The 26,737-nt window shown below is 43.1% G+C and overlaps 2 protein-coding genes and 1 long non-coding RNA gene across 4 annotated transcripts in view; 1 reads left to right on the forward strand and 2 right to left on the reverse strand.

Annotated features, from left to right (window-relative positions):
• Positions 1–13,641, reverse strand: part of PATL1 (PAT1 homolog 1, processing body mRNA decay factor) — a 29,326-nt gene extending 15,685 nt beyond the window's left edge. The window contains exons 1-9 of one of the 2 annotated variants that reach the window (XM_072790945.1): positions 13,497–13,641; positions 11,462–11,573; positions 5,360–5,577; positions 4,979–5,059; positions 4,170–4,364; positions 3,149–3,250; positions 2,601–2,690; positions 2,186–2,406; positions 847–936 (exon numbers count right to left, since the gene is read on the reverse strand). In XM_072790945.1, the coding sequence (XP_072647046.1) occupies positions 847–936; positions 2,186–2,406; positions 2,601–2,690; positions 3,149–3,250; positions 4,170–4,364; positions 4,979–5,059; positions 5,360–5,577; positions 11,462–11,573; positions 13,497–13,511 (1,124 nt within the window). In that variant the 5' untranslated portion in view covers positions 13,512–13,641. Of the gene's footprint in view, positions 1–846; positions 937–2,185; positions 2,407–2,600; positions 2,691–3,148; positions 3,251–4,169; positions 4,365–4,978; positions 5,060–5,359; positions 5,578–11,461; positions 11,574–12,761; positions 13,008–13,496 lie in introns of those variants that run through there. The other variant, XM_072790946.1, reaches the window with a different exon arrangement.
• Positions 13,642–13,919: 278 nt separating this feature from the next.
• Positions 13,920–15,213, forward strand: LOC140612820 (uncharacterized). Its single transcript, XR_012013940.1, has 2 exons — positions 13,920–14,103; positions 14,827–15,213. It is a non-coding gene; the product is annotated as an uncharacterized lncRNA (long non-coding RNA).
• Positions 15,214–21,128: 5,915 nt separating this feature from the next.
• Positions 21,129–25,656, reverse strand: LOC140612819 (olfactory receptor 10V1-like). Its single transcript, XM_072790947.1, has one exon. It carries the CDS (start codon positions 23,710–23,712, stop codon positions 22,774–22,776), a length of 939 nt encoding a protein of 312 aa, XP_072647048.1. The 5' UTR covers positions 23,713–25,656; the 3' UTR covers positions 21,129–22,773.
• Positions 25,657–26,737: the final 1,081 nt, after the last annotated feature.

Genomic DNA, 26,737 nt, shown 5'->3' on the forward strand with positions numbered 1-26,737 from the left:
GGCTGAAGGCAGGCACTAAACCGCTGAGCCATCCAGGGATCCCTATAAAACTGAAGGTTAAAGAAACCTCAAAGTTATGTTTAATTTTCTAATTTTCTGTATATGAATGATTGTAGAATGTCAACTCCATGAAGGCAGGACTTTCACCCATCTTGTTCTTTCAGTCCTCAAAACCTACCACAGTGCTTGAAACACAGCGAGGGCTGCACATAGTACATATTTTTCTATTTGTTGAATGAGGATTAAATTATAGGCAAAAATAGAGCGAATGCTGACTTTACATAAGACCGAAATATAAGGCTAGAGATGATATTTCATGGTTATCTCTGAGTTGAGATGATAAACAAAGGCAGTTAACAATATAGTAAAAACTCGGTAAGGAATATAAAATGACTTTTAAAAAATCAGATTTATATTGTATTTCTGATGTATGAGAAACAGATTTATCGAATCTTAGAAATTCGTTAATAAAATCTTGTCATTTATACCTAGTACATAAGGGCGCCTGTGTGGCTCAGCTGGTTAAACATCTGACTCTAGATTTTGGCTCAGGTCGTGATCTCAGGTTGTGAGATCGAGCCCCATGTTAGGCCCTGTGCTGGGCATGGAGTCTGCTTCAGACTGTTTCTCCCTCTGTCCCTCCCCACAACACACTCTCTAAAAAAATAAGAAAGCTAGTGTATCAAAAACATAAAATGACAGCATATACAATCTTCTTTACCAGTAACATAAACTCAATACTAATTAAGTTTACTTAAAAAGTAAACTAAATCAGTAGCATCTTGCTAAACTGTCAAAATTAAAAGCTGAATTAAGAAACCACCAAGGAGCAGGATGAATACTTACTTTCTGTTCTGTTGCTGTCTCTGATGCAAGAGCCGACGGTGTTGTGGATGGAGGTGAGTTGTGTCTGGTCTAAACATGGGGGCCTGAGATCTGAGAAAAACAGGGAAAGGTTTTCAATTCTCTTGTTCTGTGATGTTAAGTTTTAGAGAATGTTGTTGGTACAGGATCACTTCATACACTTGGACTCAGGGAATGTCCAGGTCTATTCTTAGACCTTTCAGAAGAAAAGACTGCTGTACTTTTTCATGTCCTCTACAAAGACTAATTCTCAACTCCTAAGACAACGATCATAAAATTGGAGTGAATTAGCAGTGAAGCAGTACAATTATTTTAGTCTTCCTCCTAACTGTAAATAGAAATCTCTTAAAACATTTAATGTGCTTTGTTTCAACTGTTTGGGAATGACACTGAAAATGTATGTGTGATGGTCCATTTATGTCAACTTGGTTATAGGCTATGATGCCCAATTGTTTGGTCAAACACTAGTCTAAATGTTGTAAAGGTATTTTGTAGATACGATTAATTAAGAGTTAAGAAAAAAGAGGATCTTTGACAATGTGGGTGGGCCTTACCCACAGTTGAAGGCACTAAGAGTAAAAACTGGTTATTTCCCAGATAAGGAGTTCTGTCTCAAGCCTGGAACACAGAAGTGCTGCCTGAGCTTCTAACCTGCCAGTCTGTCCTACACATTTCACTCAGGACTGCAAATTCAACCCTTATCTGAATTTCCATTCAGCTGGCCTGCTCTATTGATCTTCTTAGCCATTTCTTAAAATAAATCTTTATTTCAAGATAGATGTGTGTGCACATATACATGTATACTTATATATATGTGTGTATATATATGTATCTCATTGGTTCTGTTTCTCTGAGGAATCCTGGTACAATATACAAGAAACCACAACCTCACTAGGAGCAGGAACTTGAACCCATCGAAAAACCAGGACAGAAGTGACAACTTAGCTCTAACACTGAGGTGAGCTGACTACTCAGCATCGACACCTCTGGTCTTAGCATACAGTAATTCTTAAGCGATAATTCTTAATTGATAAGTACTTTGTGGACCTGTGTGTTTGTAAAAGGGATATAAGGTGAGACCTAAGAAACGTCAGTAAGAATAAAAGAGGCGATTAACTAGTAACATGCAAATTATACATGTAGCACATGACTTTATGGAAATGTTAATTCCTAAGAGTGCCTGGAGACTGTCACACATCTCTGTTTGACAAGTGGAGGATCCAGTAACATCTCAAAACACACCTCTTGCAGACATCTAGGGGCATCCCTAAGAAAGAGATCTGGGCAACCGACAGGTAAACAGTGGCCTTAGTTTGCACACCTTAGGTTTTGCAGGTGAGGCCCTGGGCCAGGGGAGTGCTGCTGTGGAGGCGGCGGAGCAGCGGGGGGTGCAGCGCTGAAGAAGGCCCGGAAGCCGGGTGCTGGGGGAAGCACCTGCCCCACTCGCCCTTGCAGCAACTTGGGGTTCATGGCAGCTAGCGGACTACCAACAAATCCAGGGACCCGTGCAAACTGGCTGGGAGACATCCGTCCAGGCGGTAGCTAGAAAGAGGGAGAGGATCTCAGATTTAGTTAATCAGCAAGTCCTCTTGCTTTTATCCACAGAGAAGAACTTTGAAAAAATGAAGCAAATAATAAGAGGCAATAGAGACTGATTAACAGCAAAGAGGAATAGCACCTATAAAGGTCAGGAAAGCAAGAGAGCTGTTCATGGGGTGGGCTCATCACAGGCTTACCTGTGCTCCTCCAAGAAGCTGTGCTCTCTGGAGGGGGCTGAGAACGGGAGGAACACTAGGAGGGAAAGGGTGACCCAGTAGGGAAGAGTTCTAAGCAAAAAAAAAAAAAGAAAAAAATTATACATTCTGTGAAATAGGTAAATTGATACAATAAAGAAATTCAGTAGGAATGCAGAATAAACTTGGATAGTAAAATGCTCAAACTGTAGAGTCAAGCTGTCTATGGAAGGAATACAAAAGAGAGCAATGCTAGAAATCAGAAAGCACTATGATCAGGTAACCTGAAGAAGGATGAGGGATTGAAATAGCAGGAAACCAGATGACCATGCCAGGTTTGGATTTTTAAAGATAAAACAAACAAAAAAATCACCTCAGGTATGAAACAACTGAACATGATGTATCATGGCCTCTGACCTGGGGACCATAACATCCAGAAATTCAAGTATGGGAGATTATAAAAACCGCACCTAATTTAGGAGACGTCTATATACTAGTAGTGATCAGAAAACATATGCTGCACATTTTCATTAGGATTCAAAGTGACCTACCGGGACACTGCAGAGCTGGTTTGGAGACATCCTCTCGCCATAGGGAGCAGGATAACGCGGTGGCATCGGGGGCCGGACATGGACAGGCTTGGGACACAGGATCTATCAGGACAAACATATACACAACTACACTCAGTGAAGTCAGTTTTTCCTCCACCTACACTCCCTCCCCTCAAGTACTGGTAGACACACACAACTCAACGCAAAGCCCTACTTCTAAGCAAATTGCTACGGCTATAGGTTCACATGAGAACCTTTGGTCACTTCCTCTTGTAAACACCAAACAACGTGCCACTTGTAACTGAGGAAGATTTAGCTAATTCTCCAGTTATCCCCACCCTTCCATGCTATCTGAGGGAGGTACCAGCAGATATTCTGACTTGCAAATTCTCTGCAAGAGGATATTATTTTGGTAGCAGCGAGGGAGAAGGAATGATAAGAAAGCTGGAGGATTAACTAAGTCCTATTCTGAAGCCCCTGTGATATGGCCGCCATGCTCAGCTGTTTTGTGATACATTGTGACTCCACCGTTTCATAGAATACTGAGCCTAACTAGGCCATACCAACACCACCCTCCCCCCATACCTTCCAAATTGGCCTTCCTTTTCAGCTGCTGGTTTCAGGTGGAGGAAAGTCTATGGAACAGGACTGCACAGGCTCTAGGGAAAGCAGGGATATCTTAAAGGTAAAAAGGGATGTGGACAATGCTGTGTGTTCCCACTCCCCCCGGCTTTTAGTTACCTCTCTGCCAATGTTGTGGGCAGCCAGCAAAACACTTTGAAAAGGATATATACACTAAATGTGGTTAACTACCCTTTTTCTCCCCCAATGAAAAGGCAGCAGCAACAGGAGCAGCACCAGCAAAGGGCATTAGGGAAAGTGTCTCTTATTTGTACTAACTTCTCTTTCTAATCTAATGCCTACCCAAAACTTCCACCCTCCTCCCAGCATTGCCAACTTCCCAAATAATTTTGCCCAGATTCCCAATATCCTGGGCTGAGTGCCTGTTAATGAGAGGTACCTGCTGGTTGAAGCTGGGTACGGCCATCTGCTTAGGTGGGGTGCCTATGGGGACGGCTCTAACAGGAGGACTCCCAATGATAGGTGAAGTTGACCGCCGTGGTAATGCACGCTCAGAAAGGTCTCGATCATCTTCTGGGCCCTGTGGGGGCCTTTGAGGCAGGGCATATTCTAATACAGACACTGTCGGCATTTCCTAATTGAAGAAATGGGTTAAAAAAAAATCAAAACAAAACAAATAGAAAATTAGCCCACAGCCAACTTAAAATGTTTTAATACGTACAGATGCCAAAAGCATCTTGAGAAATTTTTAAACTTTTTCTTTATTCATGTCCAGTAACATTCCCTCTCCTTGCTGTACAGTCCTCTGAATTTTGATAAATACAGAGATTCATGGATCTACTGCCACGGTTAAGAAACAGAGCAGTTTTGTCACTGCCCAAACCTCTGCTGTACTGTCCCTCAGCAGTCAACCCCTTCCACTACCTCCAACCACTGTTAAACACCTATCTGTTCTTCATTCCCATGGCTCTACTTAGCAATGACTTCAGGAATTTGGATTATAAGCTAACAAATTTGAATTCTAATGTCTCCCTTTCTACCTTTTCAAAATAAAGCACAGTCAACTGAGCATTGCTGTGGAGGCTGCGAAAGTGTACTATCAACAGGTACAGTTATGAGCACTAGATCAAATAATCAACACAATAATAGCAAATGATAGACACACCTATACACTGTTTCAGTAAGGAAAGGATCCCAACAGGAGTTTCCACGTACTAGGAATTTGTATAAAGAGAAAATGTTTAATACCTGAGCAAGCAGTGGTCCTCGGATTCGCCTCAGAACTTCAGATCCATCCCAGATGCTGGAATTGAGACTTCCTGGTTGGGGCTAACAAAAAAGGAAAACACATACGCAAAGTCTGGAATACTGAGAGCTTTCTGGGCGATTTAAACTGGTTTCGGTGAACAAAGCTCCAAAAGAGTCTCAACTGCTTGAGAAGACGAAACTACAGTGTTCTAGGATGTACATTATTCCCCACCTTCAACTGCTATGATCAGGAATTATATTAATAGTTTTATATGGAACATGCAAGTTTCTTAGGATAGTAGATGAAACAAAATGCACAGCTCAATACTTCACCTTAACTACTAGTCTGCTATAGTTCTCAAATCAGAGTAACTTACTCACTTGCAGAACTGGCCTGGTCTGCACTGCTCTCATGATTGCTGGATCTTCTAGCTCATTTTCAATCACCATCTTACTGAGCCTTTCTGCCAGATTCTCCTCATGGTCACCCAACAAGTCCATTTCATCCCTTTCTCCATTGCCTGTTTGTTCATTAACTGCCACTGGCAGTTTCTCTTCCAATTCAGCCAGGCGCTCATGGGCTTCTTGCCAATCATCATCTATAAGGACATCATAAGAAAAAAAACATACTTCATATAGGGACTAAAAGTTTTATGAAATTCTTCAATTAACCAAATGAACTCATGTTAGAATATAGTCAGCTTCCACTTAGAGACATGAAATAAGATTTAAGCTAAGAGGCTTAAATTGAAAGTGGGATTTTTGTGATTAAGGACAAATAACATCATGCCAGAAATAAAATTCAAGCAGTTAGACTGATAGTTTAATACATTATGAATGGCATCCAAACTGTATCCTGAAAACAATTTCTAAACTGGTGATAGGTATGTATACAACAACCCATAGGTTTTCAGATTCTATGATTTATCAGGCAAAAAAGTAAAGTTAAAACTCTCTGCATTGGTATACAGGTTCTTTTAAATTATAATCGTCTTCTTTACAAGCTCTCAAATTCATTCATTTCATTCAATGAGTATTTGTTGAGTATATATTATGTGCTAAGTACTCTTTTAGGCACACGGGATAGATCTGTGTATAAAAACATAAAGGTCCCTGGCCTCCTGGAGCATTCCTTCAAGTAGAGAAGAGACAAAAAGTAGACAATAAATGTAATAAGTAAATTCGGTACTATATCAGGAGATGAAATGCTGTAAGAGGACGGAGGAAAAGCAAAGGTTGGAGACTGAGTAGGATGGTCAGAGGTATGTCTCACTTTGAGGGTGACGTCTGAGCAGAATCAAGAGTCCAATAGATGGCTGTGTGGATTATGTGGGGGAAGAGTGTTCCACACAGAGGACATCTATAGAGAAGGCTTAAGGATAAGTGACGATTGTGAGAGATAGCAAGCACTGTGTTTGGATTGGAATAATCGAGGAGAAGAGTAGAAAAAAATGAGGCCAAATGATGGGAGAGAGCTCCTTCCAGGTCATTCTGATTGAAATGGGGGCCACTGGAGGTTTGATGTGGCTTGACTTTTTGAAAGAAACACTCTGGCTGCTGTACTGAGAACAGATTCAAGAATTGGGGAGGAGGGGCAGGGAAAGGAGCAGAAACATGGAAGCATGGAGGTCTGCCAGATGGCTACTGCAGCACGCCAGGGGAAAGGGGATGGCGATCCAGACCTGGTCCGGTCCTTTTCCATGTTAACAACGTCCCCGCTATTCCTGCACACTACTACACAGTCTGGTGCTGGCACAAGGTTATGTGTTCACACAATATGCTGATGCAGTGTTATTTATGAGTCCTGCTACAGCACAGGTAAAAGTCTTCAGAACCCCCATCAGCTTCTTTATTTCCATTGCTCCTTATTTCCCTACCTTATTTCCATCGCTCGGTCATCCCAGTGCTCCTCAATCATCCTTCATTCTGCTTCCACTCACTAGTTCGCTCCTTTTGGCATTTAAATTCAGGTGTCTTTCCCTCCTCAGGGAAACTTTCCCTAAAAAATCTTTTCATTTTAATGCTACCTTCACCTCATCTGAACACCAAGACTTTCAAACTCACAAAACCCCCATGTATTTGTATGTATTTTATTCTTAACTTTAGTTTTGTTCTTTATCCCCTGTAAGCTTCAACAGAAAGGGATAACAGGTAATTTTCCTTATAACATAGAAACACAGAATTCGAGTGTCCTCAATGGCAATCCTTCTCACATCATTCTTCTACATACCTCATTAAAAAAAGATGACAGAAGAGCTGGAGGCACCATAATAAGAAAAGAAAAAGGTACCCAGTATACACTTAGGGTATAATACATTGTAGCCACTTAAAAAAAAAAAAAAAAAAAAAAAGGATGTAGATTTACTATTTTCTAAGGGACTCAAGTACAACTTGTTAAAATTATCTTTTTTTTCCTGCTTACAAAGAAAATACAGGTTTATTAAAAATTTAAACCTCACACAAAGATGTAACTTAGAAAGTTCTCCAGAATTCTACAGGTATTTTAAGTTCTCCAAAACGCAAACTATAAAGTTTAACTGGTTTCTTTTTATTTAAGCAATATATCTTGGACAACTTTTCATGTATGCACACATGCACGTAACTACTGATAACATCATCTCATTCTTTTTAATACCTGTATAAGATTTTTTTTTAAAGATTTTATTTATTCATTCATGAGAGAGAGGCAGAGACATAGACAGAGGGAGAGCAGGCTCCTCACAGGGAGCCTGATGCGGGACTCCATCCCCAGACCCAAGATTATGCCCTGAGCCAAAGGCAGATGCTCAACCGCTGAGCCACCCAGATGTCTCCCTGTATAAGATTCTAATTCTATTGATATAGAAATTTGGATTATTTCCAATGTAATGATTAATACCATAATGAGCATTATAAATATCTTAACATCTTACACAAGTATTTATTAGGTAAGCTAAGTCCCTTCTGGGATCAGATTATAAACATTTAAAATTTGTTATTTTTATTTCATAGCAATAAGTCATATAACACTACTGATCCAAAAAGCAAGGGCAGACAGAATTCCAGATGTATAATTTTTCATTTATCACCTCCCATACTCATGTTTACTAAGTTTACCAGATCCTACCAAAGATGAATAGTTTATTTGTCCTTAATTTAAAAACACCAGTGAAATAGCCATATTCTGTAAGAATGGTTCTCTGTTGTGAATTGACTGTTACTGTTGCAAACATGTAAGCAAAGGGATCTATGTCACAGAATACTCTCATCATTTTAGGTTTTCCTTGCTCTGTGAAAACTCATGTGAAGCAATATGTCAGGAGATCACACGCCCTTACTATTCGAGGATACTTCACTTGTATCTCTTTCAAATGATCTAAAAATAAAATTACTTAGCTGTGTCAAGGCTTGAGCTTGATCCACAATGGTCGAAATGATAAAGGGTAGGCAAAGGATTACCAGTGAAATGAAGAAAAAGAGAAGTATTTGCTTTCCTTCAACTAATAATCTATATCCTGATGTGGGTTACTAAGTCCCCCCCCCCCCCCACCTCCAGCAGCTGTCCAGGAATAGTTCTCAACACAAAATGAAAAGAAAGTACAAGTGATTTCATTTTAAGGCAACCTAAGTCCCTAAAGATTATAGTAGCTATCAATAAAGGGGAGGTGGAAAGAATGGGGAGCCCTTCCAAGCAGAAGCAGGAGATCCCCAAAGATTCCTCAAGGACAGTCATAACTGGCAGTTTACCCTGATTGTATTTATAGTTACTTCACCTCTCTCATACTTTCCTTCCTCATTTGTTAAAATGAGGGTAATAATAGTATCTACCTCACAGGGTTGTGAGAATTAATAATAAATATAAAACACTTAGAATAGTACCTAATAGATAAGAAGCACTCTGTAAGTGTTAACTTTTATTTTTATAGAATGAGTTGAGATTACTGTGGCCATTTACTGCTCTTAGATGATGTAAACATTTTTCCAGCAGAAGGACTAGCATCTTAAAGAAACATGACATCAGAGCATCAGTAGCAGTCACTTAAAATAACTACTAACAAGTATCATTCAAGACACTCACTCTTGAGTTAAAAGCTATTAAATCCTAACACATGTCAAAGGTCTGATATTTTACCTCTTGGTTTAAAATTCTTTACCCCAGCTCAAACAGCATCTTGTACAGTAAAGAAATCCCAGGTTGACAGCAATTTTTAAATTTTAAATCTGTATAATATTTATATCAAGATATTATGGAGAATTAAGTTTTTGTTTTTTAAAGATTTTATATATTTGAAAGAGAGAGAGCGCATGCGAGTGTGTGAGAGCAGAGGAAGAGGGGCAAGCAGATTCCCCACTGAGCTGGGAGCCAGGCTTGATCCCAGGACCCTGAGATCACGACCTGTGCCCAAGTCAGACATTCAACTGAAGAATTAAGTTTTTAACTTTAGGGGCACCTGAGTGGCTCAGTTAGGTGGCTCTTGATTTTGGTTCAGGTCATGATCTTAGGGTCCTGAGATTGAGCCCTGCATTGGGCTCTCTGTGCTGACATGGAGCCTGCCTGAGATTCTCTTTCTCTCCCTCTCTCTCTCTGCACCACCCTCCCCCTGCTCTCTCTCTAAAGATTTTAACTTTATAATTCATGTATATTATACTCTCAAAGATAAGGACTCATATTTGGAAAACTTTTCTCCATCATAAACTTTGTTGACCAAGAAAAGTCTTTCTTAATCACTTACGATCTAGGGCACAAAGTGAGCTGACCATATGCTATTCCATTGCCTTTACTTTTTACTACCTGTTCTTTTATTGGATAACCCTACAGGCTTTTTTGATGTGTGTGTACTTTTCTTTTTTCCATTATATAAAATACAGTCCTGTACACTCTAATGTCCTTTTAAGGCAATATTCTCCCCCACCTGTGAGGAACATAGAAGCAGAAAAAAATTGTCCACAGCATGCTGAAAGTCAATGAGAAGAGCTGAAACTATTTCTCTTCTGTCCAGGTTCAGAACTGAGGACATATTAGTATGCCATCTCATCTTCATATAATATCTATGAATCAATTCCATCAACTTTATTTAATGGTGACATTCAGGACAATACTTTAAGAGAAAAGGAGTTGTAGAACCAAGTGCACAATGTCTGTAACTTCTATTGTATCCTGTAGGTTAGACTAAACTAACTTCCAAATACAATTTGCAATTCTCATGAGTTCCTTGCGTTTGCAATTCTATTCTGCAACTCTTTCCCTGTGATCTCCATGGAGAGAGAACAGCATCTTAGATCATGTCATCCTCTTGGAGGCTCTCATCTAAACTATGGCTATGATCCAAAAGGGCTTTGGTTTCCTTCTGTAATCGGCCTTGCTTCTACCTTAAACACTTCTCTTGCTGCTCCGGGTAGTGGCAGTTTTAAACTCTACTGTATTTTGTAAACCTTGATTAACAAACAGTACTATACTTTCTTATTTATGCCAGTTAACTCAGTGTAAGTTTTAACAAATTTAAGTTGTCCTGGTCATTGCAAAATGAGTAACCATTATCACACCTTTAAGACCTCTTTTTTCTTTTTAATATTCAACATTTTAAGATTAGTCACTATCGTGAAATTTCCTCTTGCAACTTAGCTTTGAATATTCGTTCCAAAGACAGAAATGCTGATTCCAAAGAAATCACACATACTTTACACATCCCAACAGAAACACTGTCATTGCTACTTTTCGATACCAACAGTCAAAAGCAAAAAATTTGCATTGACTCTTACCTACTTTTTTTTTGAAAGCACATTTTATGGGTATACTTGCTCCAGGATCTTTATTTCTTAAATTTTATCATGTAAGCTTGTTCCCTAAGTTTCTCATTTTAGTAATTATAACTCTGAGCCATGTTTAGTCTGGCTCTTTAATTTTTTACCTTTTTCTAACTCCTAAAATATTTATCTATATCCAGGAATAGGAAAATTTCATCTGTGCCCAGCCCTTTTCTAACTTATGAAGACTTCCTATCACCACAATTCTTAGAATGAAATGCTTTTTAGTTTATTGAAGATACTATGTAAGCCAATAGTGGGGTCACACAATACATCACTGATTAACTGAATTTTAAAACATATATACCCAAGTCCAAGTTTTCTTTTAGTCTACTAGTTTTCCAAGTTATATATTCCACAAATAAAAACTTCCTTCTTCCAGGATTATTTCAAATCTTCATAAAACGTCTACTTGTCTAACTATTTGCATGCCTTACAGCATCAACCTAGAACCACAGATAAAACAGCTGGAAGGCACTGGACTCAGAGAACACCTGGTTTTATACATAAATAAGGCAAAACAGGGGCCCAGGGGAGTGAAGTAGATGCTTCCAGTGAAGACTAAACTATTTGAGACTTCTAAGAATAGAATATTTTGCCAAGTTTTTGAATGCAGTTACTCTAAGACAAATCACTTATACAAGAGAATATTTGAAGAGCAGGAGATCAAGATGACATTACAGGAGAAAGATGTCTTACCAACAGCACCTGACCCAAATGTATCATCATTGAATTGATCAATCTCTTCATCTTCTTCTCCTAAGCCCTGAAATGCATCTTCATCTTCATCCAGGGGACAATCCTCTAAGGACTAAAAAAAAAGAAGAGAGCTTATTAGGTATTCATGAAGTTCACACCTTCATTTAAAAAAATGCTCATTTTGTCCCTCCAATCATCAAAATAGCTTATGACCTCTTGTAAAGACAGCATTTTTTTTTCTGCCCCAATTTCCCTGACATTGGAAGATGGCAGTATCTTCTTTCAGTTTCTCTTTTCCCAAACACTCCATTTCTCTATCAAGAATCTAGTGTTTCTTCAAGCAACCAAGAAATTAGGCTCCTAACTTTTTTGACATCACTGGTTAGAAGTAATGACAACTGAAAACGAACACTTTATCATTGAGTTTTATGTATGTTTTTCAACAGAAGCATCATGTTACTCATACTCATGTCAAAATATCACTTTATTATGTCCTTTTACAGCCTTCTCTTCATTTTCCACCCTTCTGTTTTCTGTAGGCCCAAACTCTGAGGATGAAACAGAAAGCTAAATTTTCAACCTCAATTAAGTGAACTCTGGGAAAGCCATGATATGGTGAATTCAAGTTCTGGCTTCATTCTCACAAGAGAATGGCGCAAACTTGGCCAAATCGTATTCTGGTTAACTCGTTAAACACCTCTCGAGTACCTACTGTGTCTCCAGCTCTGCGTTAGGCTCTGAGTGGTAACAAAGGGACAATACCTTAGAGAGTTGTGTGAGGATTAAATGAGGCAAAGATTTGGCAAAAATTGTGGACTGCTGAACGATGGTAGTATCAGAACAATTTAGGTTCCTTCTGCTTTAAGCATTTCCCCTCTCCACTTTAGTTTTCCACTGATTTCTTATTTCTCCAAGTTCTCTTTTGTGTTGGCAACTCTGCCTACTGCACCTCATCATCTCTCTCCATGTTTACATCAAGTCGGTTCGGTCTTGAACCATTCCTATCAAGTATCAAGTACACGTGTCCCCAATTTTCAAAGACTCAGGCCACATATCAATAGGCAAGCCTGTGATATACCGTGCCCGGCTACGTCCTGAAGCAGGCTGTTCCCAAAGGCAAGGTTAGGCCAAGAGGCCATCCTAACCCGGGTTAAGCCCTCCCAAAGTTCCCCAAAGCAGGCATGCGACTGCCTCCGCAGCAGAGGCAGCTTCCAGCCGCACTGCACTCCCTTCCAAATCACAAAAGACCTACTTAACCAAATCACTGCTTTTTTAAATTGTGAAGCTTCTCAGCGATCACCTGGAGCAGCCTTCCGTCTACAAAATCCAGAAACTTTCTGTCCAGAGACTAGGAGCAGCTCAAGGTCAAAGGGTGAGTTAGCGGCAGGGTCACAGGACTCCCGACTGTTGCTGCTGCATTCCCGGGATGGTCAGCGAGCCCACGTCTCCCTCCACTCGCCCCAGAACAACTTCTGCGGGACACGCCCCCTCCCAGTTCGGAGCCCGGTTTGGTAAACAGTCTCGGGCCCCAGGAAAGGGCGAGTCCGGGGCCCCCCTCCCCCCGCCCCACGACCCGCCCGTGCCCGAGCCTCCGGGTGTGTGTGTAACCGGAGGGGAGGGGGTTCCGGGTCCAGGGCGGGAAACGTGTATCTAGGCTTTCCCGGGAGACTCTTCCCGAAGGAGCGCCAGCCGGTGGGTGCAGCGCTCTGCCCCCCCGCGGCTCCCGCCGGGGGTGGGGGTGGGGGTGGGGGTGGGGGCGGGGGCTGCTCAGGTCACCGCACTTAACGGGCCCTCCCCACCCCAAAACGGAGGCCAACTCTCCCCAGCCGCAACTGATAGGGGCAGTCCCGCCCCCTGGGGCCGGCTCCGCGCCCTCGGACTAGAGCCGCGCGCGACCCCAGGCCCTACGCGCTCCACTCGGTCCCGCGTCCCGCCGCCCCCGCCCTCCCCTCCCCTCCCCCCCGGGGCGCGGGGGTGAGAGAGCAGAGGGGGCGCGGGAGGGAGGGAGGGGTCACTTCCGGTCGCAAGAGCTCACCTCGTAGCGGAACATTCTTGGGGAGGGGGGGAGGGAGCGGGGAGGGGAGTGGGGGAGGGAGGGAAGAAGCGCTGCCGCCCCGGGCTCCTCCGCGCGCGCGGGTCCTCCGCCGGCTCGCGACCCCGGGCCGCCGCCGTACGCCGGAGCGTGCGTGGGAACGTGCACAGGCGCGCCTCGGGGAGGGCGGCCCCCGCTCGGCGCTCGGCGCCCGGCGCGGCGGCTGCGCGGGGACAGATTTGGCGTCCCGCTTCCTAGTCTCAGCGGCGGGAAGGAGGTCCCGTGGAGAGAGACTGCGCACGCGCCGCCCGTCGGGGGCTTCCTCGCGAGCCCGACTCGCAGCCCCGCCCCCCGCCCCCCCGCCGGCTTGTCAGCGCCCGCCCCGCGCTCAGGGCCGAGTCACGAGTTTTCCGTCACCGACGGGGCGGAGAGAAACTCGTGATTGCCACAGGCTCTGGCTCCGGAGGGCCCCGGGCTGAGCGGGCTGGCGGACGCGGAGGTGGCTGGGCCGTGTCTCCGGCGGGCGGCCTCGGCGGGCCCGGCCGGGCCTTCGTCGGGGGCTGGATTCGTCGCCGCTCGAGCCGCGCGTCACCCGCTGAGTCCACAGCAGGTCGGAGCCGTGATTTATGTGTGTCGAGGGGATGACGGCGCCGCGCTCCTCCAAAGCGGGGGCTGGTTCCGGGAGGTCCGACCCGGGCGATATTTTTAGGCGCCAGGTGCTCCGGGCAAGTGGCGCGGGGGAGCCGGCAGAGGTCGGCGGGGCCACGGAGCGCCGCCCCCCGCCTGCGCCCCGGGGGACCCCGCCCCCCCCACGCCCAGCGGCCCGAGCCCGGGAAGGCGCTGCTCCGGGGCTCAGCCTCCACGCCCTGCTCCCAGGGGGCCTGGAGGGTCGCCCCCCGCCTGCGCCCCGGGGGACCCCGCCCCCCCCCACGCCCAGCGGCCGGAGCCCGGGAAGGCGCTGCTCCGGGGCTCAGCCTCCGCGCCCTGCTTGCTCCCAGGGGGCCTGGAGGGTCGTCCTCAGCCTGCGCCCCGGGGGACCCGCCCCCCCCCCCCCCCCGAGTGGCCCGAGCCGGGGAAGGCGCTGCTCCGGGGCTCAGCCTCCGCGCCCTGCTCCCAGGGGGCCTGGAGGGTCGCCCCCCGCCTGCGCCCCGGGGGACCCCGCCCCCCCACGCCCAGCGGCCGGAGCCCGGGAAGGCGCTGCTCCGGGGCTCAGCCTCCGCGCCCTGCCCCCAGGGGTCCCGGTGGGTCGCCCCCCCCACACCCGTGCGGGCGCCGCGCAGGCCTCGTCGGGCCCGCTGAGCTCACGGAACTAACTCTCACTTTTCCCCGTAAGGACTAAACTGCAACCACGAAGAACTCATTCCTGTGCGTTTCGCAACTCCTCTCTCCGCGTGTCTGAAAATGCAGCTTGGCCTAGGGATGGCAGCGGCGAATTCCTCACGTGTGAATCAGAGCCTGAGTCCGCACACTTCGGATCTGGAAATAGGAGTCCTGGGTGGGAATCCGTGCTTTGTCACCGGCTCTCAGCTTTTGGGCAAGTTACCCAATCGTCCCAGAGCCTTAATTTCTCTGTAAAAGGGGTTGAATGATCTCCCTGCCTCCCAGAGCAGTGGTTCAATGGCGTGATGATGTCAAATGTTACTAGTCGCTGTTGAAGCCTGCCTGGCCCTCTGCCAGGTGCTGTGTATGGATTATCTAAGTAAATCCTTCCTTAGGCCAACCCCCCCAGAAGTAGGTACTGTTATTTTCTCTATTTTGTAAGTGAGGAACTTGAGGATTAGAAATGTTAAGTAATTAGCCCCAAACCACCCATTGGCAAGTGGTGAGGCTGGCACCTTGGGCCTCTCCGATTCCAGAAACCCAATATGTGAAGCACTGTGACAACTTAACAAAAGCAAGTGCTTATGTGGGCCAGGCCTGAACTTTAGGGGAGAAGAGTAGCAGGTGGAGGGAAAAGATGATGGTAGGGTTTGGGGCAAGCGCTGAACGTTACAGAACAGTACTAGGGACCATCAGATCTTAACAGTGTCCAAAGAATTGGTGCTATTTAGACCAGGGATTGGAAACTATGACTGTTGGCTGAATCAGGCCAGTTGCCTTCCTTTTAGCTAAAGTTTTGTGGAAACAGTCACTCTCATTTATTGGTTGCTTTAGGGCAGCAGAAGGCAGAGAGATGAGTACTCTCAGCGGAGACCACTTGGCCCCCAAAGCCTAAAATATTTACTAACAGACTCTATGGGAAATGTTTGCTGACCCTTAATGATACAGATTGTGTTTTCTCATTTGTGTTAGAAATCAGATGTTAGAAACACACACCTCTAATTCATGGACTACCTAAGAGATATAATGGCAAGCAGAAGATACTTAGAGCTGGGTAATAAAATGTATTAAGACTTTTGAGATACAGCTAAAGCTGTTTATAAAGGAAAATAGAAAAGTCTGAATATAAATGATGTGGTTTAACTCAAGAAAGAATAAGCAGTAATTAAAGAAACAGAAGACAAGGTGTCAGAGGATCAACAAAGTTACCCATTTTTTCTCCTGTAATACCTGTTTGTGAGGTTAATGGGAGTCCTTTTAAAAGAATAATGCATTTTTTTAGTTGTGCAATAGATCCTTTAAGATGGGGAGGGCACAAATTCTTTTCACAAGTGATTCTTTTTTTTTTAAGATTTTATTTATTTATTTATGAGAAAGAGAGAAAGAAAGGCAGAGACACAGGCAGAGGGAGAAGCAGGTTTCATGCAGGGAGCCTGACATAGGACTTGATCCCGGGTCTCCAGGATCAGGCCCTGGGCTGAAGGCAGCGCTAAACCACTGAGCCACCCGGGCTGCCCTCACAAGTGATTCTTTAAAAATAAGATCTGACACCTCTGGAGAGTGTCCCTTGAGTGGGTGAAAGAAAAGTCTCTCTGGCGTGCCATTTAGGTAGAAGTTTGACACACGACAGAGGACATCAGTTAGACAAAGCCACTGCGTTTTCTTTAGCACCGTCTTTCTCCAAAAGCTACAAATAATTCCTTGTGGTATTAATAGGCTCTATACATTCTTTTTAAAAAAAATTGAGGTAAAACAAAATTGACTTTCTTGTGAGACTGTTTTAGATGGTATCAATTTTCTTTAAGTAATGTGCAACTCTTAACCAGTGGTTCTCCGCCTCCTCAAGAGAGGCTGTTAAATCTCTGCTGGGCCTCATCCCTAGAGTTTCTGATTCTGTAGGTCTGAAGTAGGGCCCCGAGAGCAAGCTGCATTTATAACAAGCTGCAGGTGACACTGATGCCACTGGTTCTACCTTGTGAACCATTGCTTTAGGTCATTAAACATGAATGCTTGTAGGGTGTCATCGAGGAGAAAGACTCACCAACTGCCCAGAGGGCCATTGCTCATGTAGTCAGCAAACTTGTGGTACTGTGTTCCTTCTAGAGGTTCTAGGAGAGAATGTTTCCTTACCATTTTTTTTTTTAAACCTTCTAGAGGTTGCTTGCATTCCTTGGCTTGGAGCCCCATCTTCCCATTTGCAAAGCCAGCAGGCGAGTGTCTTTTGAACTCTACCTCTCACCCTCTCCTTCTGTTGTCACATTCTTCTCTCAAATCCTCCTGCTTCTCTCTTATAAAGACTCTGTGATAAACATCTGGATAATCCAGGATAATCTCCCCATCTCAAGATCCTGAATTACATCTGCAAAATCCCCTTTACCATAGAAAGTAACATATTCATGGGTTCTGGGGATTAGGATAGGGACATCTTGGGGGGAGGGGACATTTTACAGCCTACTATCATGTGGTATGTGTGAACCATTAGGGGAATTTAAAATGATTTTTGGTGGAATACCTGGGTCACCCAGTTGGTTAAGCATCTGACTCTTGATTTTCACTCAGGTCATGATCTCAGGGTCTTGAGATCAAGCGCTGCTTTGGGCTCTGTGCTCAGTGGGGAGTCTGCTTGAGATTCTCTTCCACCCCCTCTGCCTTTGCCCCCCCACCCCGCCTGCTCCTGAGCTCTCTCAAATAAAATAAATATTAAAAAAAAAATAAAATAAGGGAAGTCCCGGTGGCTCAGCAGTTTAGCACCACCTTCAGCCCAGGGTGTGATCCTGGAGACCCAGAATTGAGTCCCACGTTGGGCTTCTCCCTCTGCCTGTGTCTCTGCCTCTCTCCTTCTGTGTCTCTCATGAATGAATGAATGAATGAATGATCAATAAAATAAGATGATTTTTGGTAGTATAATGAGAAAATGTTTTAAAATTCAAGTATTTTGTATACTACTTAAAGGTGAAAAAAAAAAAGGTTCACTAGGTGAAATCATGAAGGATCATTAAAAAGAGAATCACAAATGAGTGAGAGAACATGTAGGCCCACCCTCCTGCCATGGATCCCAGCTTAGTGCTGACCAGTCTTTGACACCAACGTGTTGGGAGACATCCATCTTGTGTTCGTAGCAATTGGCTGCCCTGTAGAGGTGGGAAGACATGGTAGTTTTCTGGAATAGGTCATGGCATTGGAAGATAAAAGCAGAAAGCCAGCTTCCTTGCATGATTTTCCATTACTGAACTGGCAAGAGGTGGGGGAAGCTTATAGTTGCTTCCATTATTTCCTTTGGATTCCCTGAGCATTGCAGGGGTGGGATGGGAACTGATTCCCCTGGCCATTTATCTACATGGCTCAGGAAAGGGATGATGATTCCCTCCTTCCTGAGCCCTTCTCAGAATAAGTGATGGAAGGCAGAAACTATGTACTTTGCATTCGGCATTTTATTCTTATCATGTACTTAATAGTAATTGTCTGGACATTTCTGAGTTCTCTCTCAATCATAAACCAATATGTAGAAAAGAATTGACAAAGTAAAAATAGATTCTATCTCCTGATTCACAGGAGAGGTCTTCACACGCTATCCCTTGAAGGCCCAGGTCTCCCAGTACCTTTAAGTTCCTGTAGAATCACCGGGGCAAGGTCAGTGGCAGCATCCCATTCAGAATAGATCTTTGCCCATTTTACTGGTGACAGCTGGTGCTGAGGAAATGGGGGCAGGGTGGAAGAGGACTCAAGAAGGGTAGGGAGGAAGGGAGGAAATTCTGTGAAAGCTTCAACTTAACTCCTCACACCTTCCTGTTCCCTGAGCCTCAGCCTCACTGGTCTGTTTCTGGCATTGGCCTTCTCTATTTTCCCATATCTAAGTGGGAGAAGGTAGGTAAGCTTCTTGTTTTTGGCCTTTTCCTGGGACAGTTGGGGAAAGAGAGATTCAGGCTGGCCTCTGAGACCATTACATGGGAGGGACCTTGGCTATATCTCTTCCTTTGGGCAAACCTTACCAAAGAAAGAGATTTGATCAACAAAGTATGAAAATTAGTCAAAATTCCATGAAGACCATTAACTGTGTTGAGACATTCTGTAAATTACACAGAAGCCTGATGTAAAATAAAGTACAGTGATGTTTAAGAATTCGGGTGCACTTGCTGCCCTCACCTATTAGCTGACACTGAAGAGATGGCTTGCATTCTGGTATTTTAATTTTCTTCCTCTTATTAGTGAAATAGGATACTTGTAAAACACATGACATTTTGTACTTTGACGGTTAACTTAGGATGTTGTAGTTATTTGATACGCATGACCATCCGAATGTAGTGGTTAAGATAATAATTATGATTTATTTTGCTAGTGATACTGCAGTTTGGCCAGGACACAATGGGAATAGCGCATCTCTGCTCCAGGTTGCATCACATGGTACTGCTTGAAGCTGGGAATGACCCAGTGGTTGGTTGCTAGAACCATCTGAAGTTTCTCTCAACCTGGGAGTTGGTGCTGTCAGCTGAGACCTGAGTGGGGTTTTCGCACTTACATGTGGACTTCCTGTGTGGTTTCTTTCTTCACAGCATGGTGGCTAGATTCCAAGAACAAGTGTCCCGTAAGGGCCAATTGGAATCATATCCCCTATTATCACCTAGTCTTGAAGGTGACATAGCATCACTTCTCCTGCAGTTATAAGGCCACCTAGATTCAAGGGCAGGAAAGATGGACCCCACCTGTGGATGGAAAGAGTGTCAACGTCACAGTGGGAGGAGGGCATGTGAGAAGGGATATGTCATGCTGGTCATTTTGGAAAGTTGGGGCCAAGGGGTAGGAGACAAAGCTTTTTGGATAAGAGAGGCCAAGAAACCTCTTGAAACAAAAGTCAAATCTTAACAAGGTAAGTATTTTTCTCCCCTTAAAAAGTCACCACCGCCAGCACCACCTGGGTTTATATGATGGTGTGTGAGAGTGGTACAGAATTAAAGAACATTTGGGAAATCCTTGCAGTTTGGAGCTTATACAATCTTTGGTAAGGACATGGTGGAATGTAGGCCATATGCATGCAAAAGCCTCCTAAAATGCAGCTTGTCAATCATTGCTGGGTTCATTCCAATAATGGGAGTTATGTTATCTATTGCTGCACAAAAAATTATCCCAAAACATAGCAGCTGAAAACTAAAGTTACTTATTATCTTACAAAGCTTCAGAGAGTCAGGAATCTAGAAGGAGCAGCTTAGCAGAGTGATTCTGGCTCATAGTGTTTCAGGAGGTACAGTCAAAAAGTCAGCCAGGGCTCCAGTCATCTGAAGACAGGTCTGTGCCCAACATAGGTTGACTCTCATGGCTGTTGTCAAGAGGCCTCAGTTTCTCTCTGTGTGGACCTCTCCGTGGAGCTTCCTGGTAGTTCTCAGAACATGGCAACTTCTCCCAGAGTGAGTTATGTGAGGAGGGAGAGGCTGCAGCCCCAGTATTTTATGGCCCAGCCTGAGAAGTCAAGTATCAGTCCTGCCACATTCTGTTTGCTAGAAATAAGTTAACTAAGTATAGCCCACACTCAAAGGGAGGGGGGTTACACTCTACCTTGGAAAGGGAGGAACATCGAAGGATTTTTTCAAAACTACCACAACCTGTTTGAAGGCAAACTCCAAACCTATTAACTGTGGCAAATTTCTGGAAAGATAAATTCATTCTAATACTGTGATGTAAATGATCATAAAATACCAGTGGTACAAATAAGGTGGTATTGGTGTAGAAATGTATGGACTGATAGATACAGGGAATGCAGTAAGCACCGAAGAAATAGAGCTTAAGAGAAATGTGTATTTACTACATGATGAAGATGATAATTCAGTGGTTAAATGGATAAACATGGTTTGAAAATTCTACTGAAGCAGGAGATCCCTGGGTGGCTCGGCGGTTTAGCGCCTGCCTTTGGCCCAGGGCGCGATCCTAGAGACCTAGTGATCGAATCCCACGTCGGGCTTCCGGTGCATGGAGCCTGCTTCTCCCTCCTCCTGTGTCTCTGCCTCTCTCTCTCTCTCTCTCTCTCTATCATAAATAAATAAATCTTTAAAAAAAAAAGAAAATTATACTGAAGCAGTTGGTTATTTGAGGTAAAAGTTAAAGCCTTGTAGCACAGCATACAACTCAACAAATTCCAGAATGGTAAGTTCCATTTAAAAATTTAAACATAAAACCCCAAGAACAAAATATGAATGAATATTTGATTTCAGGTAACATTTCAGAATGTATTTGTTGTAAAAATGGGAAAATCACAAAGCAAAAGTTTTTTTTAAAGATTTTATTTATTTATTCATGATAGACGTAGAGGGAGAGGTAGAGGGAGAAGCAGGCTCCATGCTGGGAGCCCGATGCGGGACTCGATCCCGGGATTCCAGGATCGCGCCCTGGGCCAAAGGCAGGCGCTAAACCGCTGAGCCATCCAGGGATCCCCACAAAGCAAGATTTGAATTGTGAATTCCACAGTAACATACATGTATAGTGTGTATAAATAGTATATATAATATGTAATATATGTATGAAATAAACTTTCAAAATGCTTCCCACACATACAGGGCAAGCATTGACATAAATTATAAAGACTTAAAAATAGGTCTTAAAATTCTTTAAGCATCTTAGATAAACCCACAAAAATTTTTAAATTGCTATAAAATACATAAAAAGTTCAATTTAATGAACGTAAACTAGATTAATAGTTGCCATTGTAAAAACCATCAAAATGACAATAAGAAAAGAAACAGAAGGAAGAAAGAGAGTGAAGGAGGGAAGAACGGAAGAAAGGAAAGGAAGGAAGCAGCTCAGTGTTGAGCATGAAATTATAAGGCAAATACTTTTGTAAATAGTTTGTGGGAGTATAAATTTGTAGTCTCTAGGAATGCAATTTGGCAATGTGTGTGTAAATAGGGGTTTAAAATTATTTTAACCCTAGGGAAGGAATTAGAGTTAACACACAATAAATTGTATTTAAAGATGTTTATCACAGTGATAACTTGCAATAGTGAAAAATTGGTAGCCCTTTAAGCGCCAATAAGGATAAGTGGAAATAATACGACAGCTCATGTTTTAGAAGGCCACTTCAGCAAGGCAGATGTTTACATTACGAGTTAGAGAATGAAACAGGGTGCCACATCTCGTAATATGCATAATGTATAAAGTACCCGAATATTATCTGCTTACTGTTACTTTATCTGTTTACTTTAATTGGGTTAGAAATGATTTTTAACTTTTTTTTCTGTCTACTTTTATAGGTTTCCCAATTTTTCTAAAATTGATGTATATTTAAAAATGAAAAAAGTGGTATTTTAAAAGTAGAACCATAACAAGACAGGTTGGCAAGAACAAAGAAGTTCTTTTATCAGTTCTGCCAGATAATCTTTAGTCCCTTGACCCCTTCTTGAATTTTCCTATTCCAAATGGGGTGAAGATATTGTTTATAATTTTGAAGCATCACCAAATATACTTTTAAAATGACAATACATTCCAGATACATATTATATTCCAGATGTTATTTTTAGAACTTCTCAACACTGGTGGGTTTCACAATAAACATTTCCCAAGACTCCGTCAATAGAAAGGAGAAAAAGTAAGGCTTAATGAGTAGAAGCTTGAAGAACTATTAGTGCTCTTGGAGGGAACCTCTTAAAATTACTCTGAGTACTTATGGAATGCTAGTATATGCAAATTTCAGTATGTGACAAATAATGTCCTTTGATATCACTTGAAGGAACTCATCAATTCAATAAATACGTATTGACTATCTACTTGAGCTGTTTAAGGCACTAGGGATGGATTAGTGAACAAAAAATAAGTGCCCATCTTAAATAATATCTTACTTTCAGGAGTTTGCACTGCCATTGGGAGCTAGAAGTAGGAACTGGGGCCTGAGGAAGTAGTAAATCAGTTCCCCTGAGTTGATCATTTTCTGAAGAATAATTTCCTGCCATTTACATGAGCCTAGAAACTCACACATTTCCTAGTGGAGCAGATGTCTTTTCATTACCTTATTTAATGCATCTTTCAGCTCCTTGTTCCTCATACTGTAGATCAAGGGGTTCAAGACAGGGGTGACAAAAGTGTAGACAACAGACACCACACGGCCCATTTCTGGGTTGTAGCTAGAGCTGGGGCGTAAATAGATAAGGCTACAGCAGCCATACTGGAGGAGAACTACAGTCAGGTGAGAAGAACAGGTGGAGAAGGCCTTGTGCCGCCCCTCTGCAGAGCGGATCTTCAGAATGGCACCCACAATGAAGACGTATGAGATGGAGATCAGAGAAAAGGGAATGGTGAGGATGATGACACTGACAATGAAGATCATGGCTTCTTGCATTCGAGTATCCCCACAGGCCAGCTGCAAGATCGGGAGTACATCACAGTAGAAGTGAGTGATTCTGTTGTGGCCACAAAATGGCAGATGGAAAATCAGAGCTGTTAGTTGTAAGGCTAGAATGAAACCAAGGACCAGGGCTCCCAGAGCCAGCTGGGCACACAGCTGCCATCTCATGATGAGGGTGTAACGCAGAGGCTTCCGAATAGCTACAAACCGATCATAAGCCATGATCCCCAAGAGGATACAGTCAGCACTGCCCAGAAAGACAAAAAAGAACATCTGTGTGCCACAGCCAGCGAAAGAGATGGGTATTCTCCCCATGGTCAGGAGGTTGACCAAAGCGAGAGGGGCAACAGTGGAAGAGTAAAAGATCTCCAGAACTGCCAGATTGGCCAGAAAGAAATACATGGGAGTGTGGAGTGAACGCTCTGCCCAGACAGTGAGAAAGATTGTGGCATTACCAGTGAGACTGCCAATATACATTAGCAGGAAAGCCACAAAAATAAGTATTTGTATCTCCAGGATGGGTGAAAATGGATGAAAGTGGAACTGGATGTCTATGGTTTGGTTTTCATCCCCCATAAAAGTGGCACCTCAGGTTTTCTAGGACAAAAGAGAAATTGTTAGGAAAGAAAGTGCTTCGAGCTTTAGGATGAAGGTGATGAAACCGAGTTAGCACCTATAGCTTTAATAATCTTGAAGAGAGTTTATGCTGGGCAGGTCGTTCTCTATTGTTGCTTGTGTTCACCAGCTCACATTTTCAAGAGAGTTGGCTCAGTTTAACTATAAAGGATATCACTTTGAGTAAGAGCCACAAATTTGCCCCATGTGGCAATTGAGCTCAGGACTTTGACTTCACTTTTGTTTTGCAAGAACCAGCAGAACTAATAACCACCAAGCCTCGAAACCTACACGTTGCCTAGCAATAATATACTGGCCATCAAATACGAAGTCATAATGATCTTGAGTCCAAGTCCTATTTTATAAATTAGGATCATATTATCTCATATGAAGGATGCTCCATTGTCCTCTGAAGGTTTATCTCCCTAGACAAAAAAAGAGGTCAACTTACGCCGATGCAGCAGTATTGAGCACGATGGTTCTGTTACTGGTTTGTGATTGCAGAAAAAATTCTGACCCTTCTAGTATATTGGCCCTTAACTGTAAGGTTAGAATGAAACCAAGAACCAGGGCTCCCAGAGCCAGGTGGGCACACAGCTGCCATCTCATGATGAGGGTGTAATGCAGAGGCTTCCAAATAGCTACAAACCTATCATGAGCCATGATCCCCAAGAGGATACAGTCAGCACCCCATAAACTCATATAAACTTATATAAACTTATTATATAAACTTTGTGTTTTTAACCAAGGGTCAAGAGTACAGCAGCTTTAGAAACATCAGTATAGACCTCTAGCTTTGGAAAGTTTATAAAAATTCTTCCCCCCGCCCCATGACAATTGGGCAATGCCCACATTTGTGCAAATGGCAGAGAAAGTACCAAGTGTGATATCTTGTACACCTTTCTAAAACCTCTTTTTTCTTTTATTCTATTTGTGAGATAATTTGTTTTATGTATGTCTGATTTATCAAAGATACATGATCCTTTGCAGGGTAAGGACTGTATCTTTTTCCTCCCCATCTAATGCCTAGTATGGTGACCAATGAATGTTTGTTGAATGAATAAATTAATGATTACGGTTTTCACCATCTGGGTAGATTTACATTTAGGTAGAGCACATAGTCTTGCAAAGTGTGACTTAAGGGTTCATGGAAGGAAAACATTCCTTTTACAAGCCGGGTGCAGCTTAATTCCTTTGTGTTTAGAAAACATGGTCACTGAAAATTTGCCCATCTTAATTAGTACTTATTAGTTTGGCTTCAAATAATTCAGTGCTCAAATCCCAAACTGTTTTCCTGTATGAGGAAAATAATCTTCTCTATCTCCCTGAATCTCTCTTTGAAGATTAGGCTGATGTGCATTTCTGGTCTGGGCGTTGCACTGCTCTGGGCCTCTCCACAGGAAGGGACCAAGCATTCATGCAGAGTTTCCTCTAGACTATTGGGAGTAGCTTGGGCTGGAATAGACTTTCAAAAGGAAACTAGAGCATTTAAAACAGTAGGGCTTTAGTTCAGCTGCTTTGTAGTTAACTGTCACACCCATACACACACTCTACCCAGTAGTCATCCCATAGGAAGTCATCCAAACTCCCATAGTTTTGTTAATTACTGCTTGGATCTGGGTCAGGCTCATTCTTCCAGGAAGGAAGATTAGACATTTACCAAAGGGGTAGGAGATGAAGAGTAAAGACCTTCATTCATAAAATTAAATTTTTCCTGGTAAAATGAAAAATTCACCCTGCTGAAATGAAAATGTAAGCTAAGATGGATGGCAGTGAGAGTGTAAATTAAGAGGGTCCGTTATAATGCCGTTGTATCTGTCAATAAATAGCACCTTACCTGATTTTATTTGCCAGAATCAACTTCTCTTTCAGGCTCTGGAAAGGGGAAAGATTTTATTTAAAAAAAAAAAATTATTAAATCCATGCCAAGCATGGGACTTGAACTCACAACCCTGAGATCAAGACCTGAGCTGAGATCAAGAGTCAGACTCTTAACCAACTGAGCCATCCACCCAGACACCCTGGAAGGGGGAACATTTTAGACCCCTGTGCATATGGGAGGGAAGTGACATAACATGGACATAAACCTTGAAAACTGACTAGATGTCTTACAGCAACTTAGGAACAATTTGTTATAGAATATTTTATGCTTTCTCAATGTATTTATGTTCCACTATCTCAGTTTAATTGTCTTAAAATGTTCAGCAGGTAGGAAGGTAGCTATTAAAACTTCCATCTTGAGGCTGAAGCGCAGAAAGGGTAATTAACTGACCTATTATTATCAGGCAATGATTTAGAGGTTGAAGAGAGGCTAGCGTTCAGATCTCCATGTACTTATCAGTGATTATAGAAATCTTAGCTTGATTCTTGTTGCAGGACCATGAACTAGCTGTGATCTTGTCACTGACACTCCCAGTGAACTCAGAACAAGTCAGCAAATGGCTTTTCTCAGGATAAGGTTCTTACATAAATAGAAGAATGATCTTAATGATGCTAGAGGAAAAGATAAAGAGAATTCTGTTCTAAACTTGTAGCTAATTCCATGAATCTACATGGTTTGTATCATTGGGGCTCCTCTAAAAATGCTACTTATTAAAACTTGATGAGCCTTGGCTTACCCTCTAAAGAGATCAGATTAGCTCAGAATTAAAGCGGTGCTTACAGGCACCAAAAGGATCAATCTCTGGTTCCTAAAAACATGGTCATACTGATTGGTCCTCAGAATTGGCAGTAAAGCCTAGCAGAGTTAAGGATTTGAGTACTGGAGTTGAGGAGACCTGGGACCATCACCTGTCTCTGCTTTGACCGTCTATGTGACTTTGAAAAGTTTCTCTCTGTGCACTTCACTTTCTTCGTCTTCAAAGTGCTAATAATATCAACATCTATCCCACAACGTTGTTGTAAAGATTAAATGAGGGAATGACCATAAAGTGGTTTGTACAGTATCTGGTGGTGGTGTCATTCCAGGCTAGCTATTACCATGATT

This window comes from Canis lupus, chromosome 21 (genome assembly GCF_048164855.1).
Source record: "Canis lupus baileyi chromosome 21, mCanLup2.hap1, whole genome shotgun sequence".
Classification (NCBI taxonomy): Eukaryota; Metazoa; Chordata; class Mammalia; order Carnivora; family Canidae; genus Canis; species Canis lupus.

Coding starts and splice junctions, on each gene's coding strand:
- LOC140612819 (XM_072790947.1), bottom strand. CDS start 23,712: ATGGGGGATGAAAACCAAACCATAGACATCCAGTTCCACTTTCATCCA.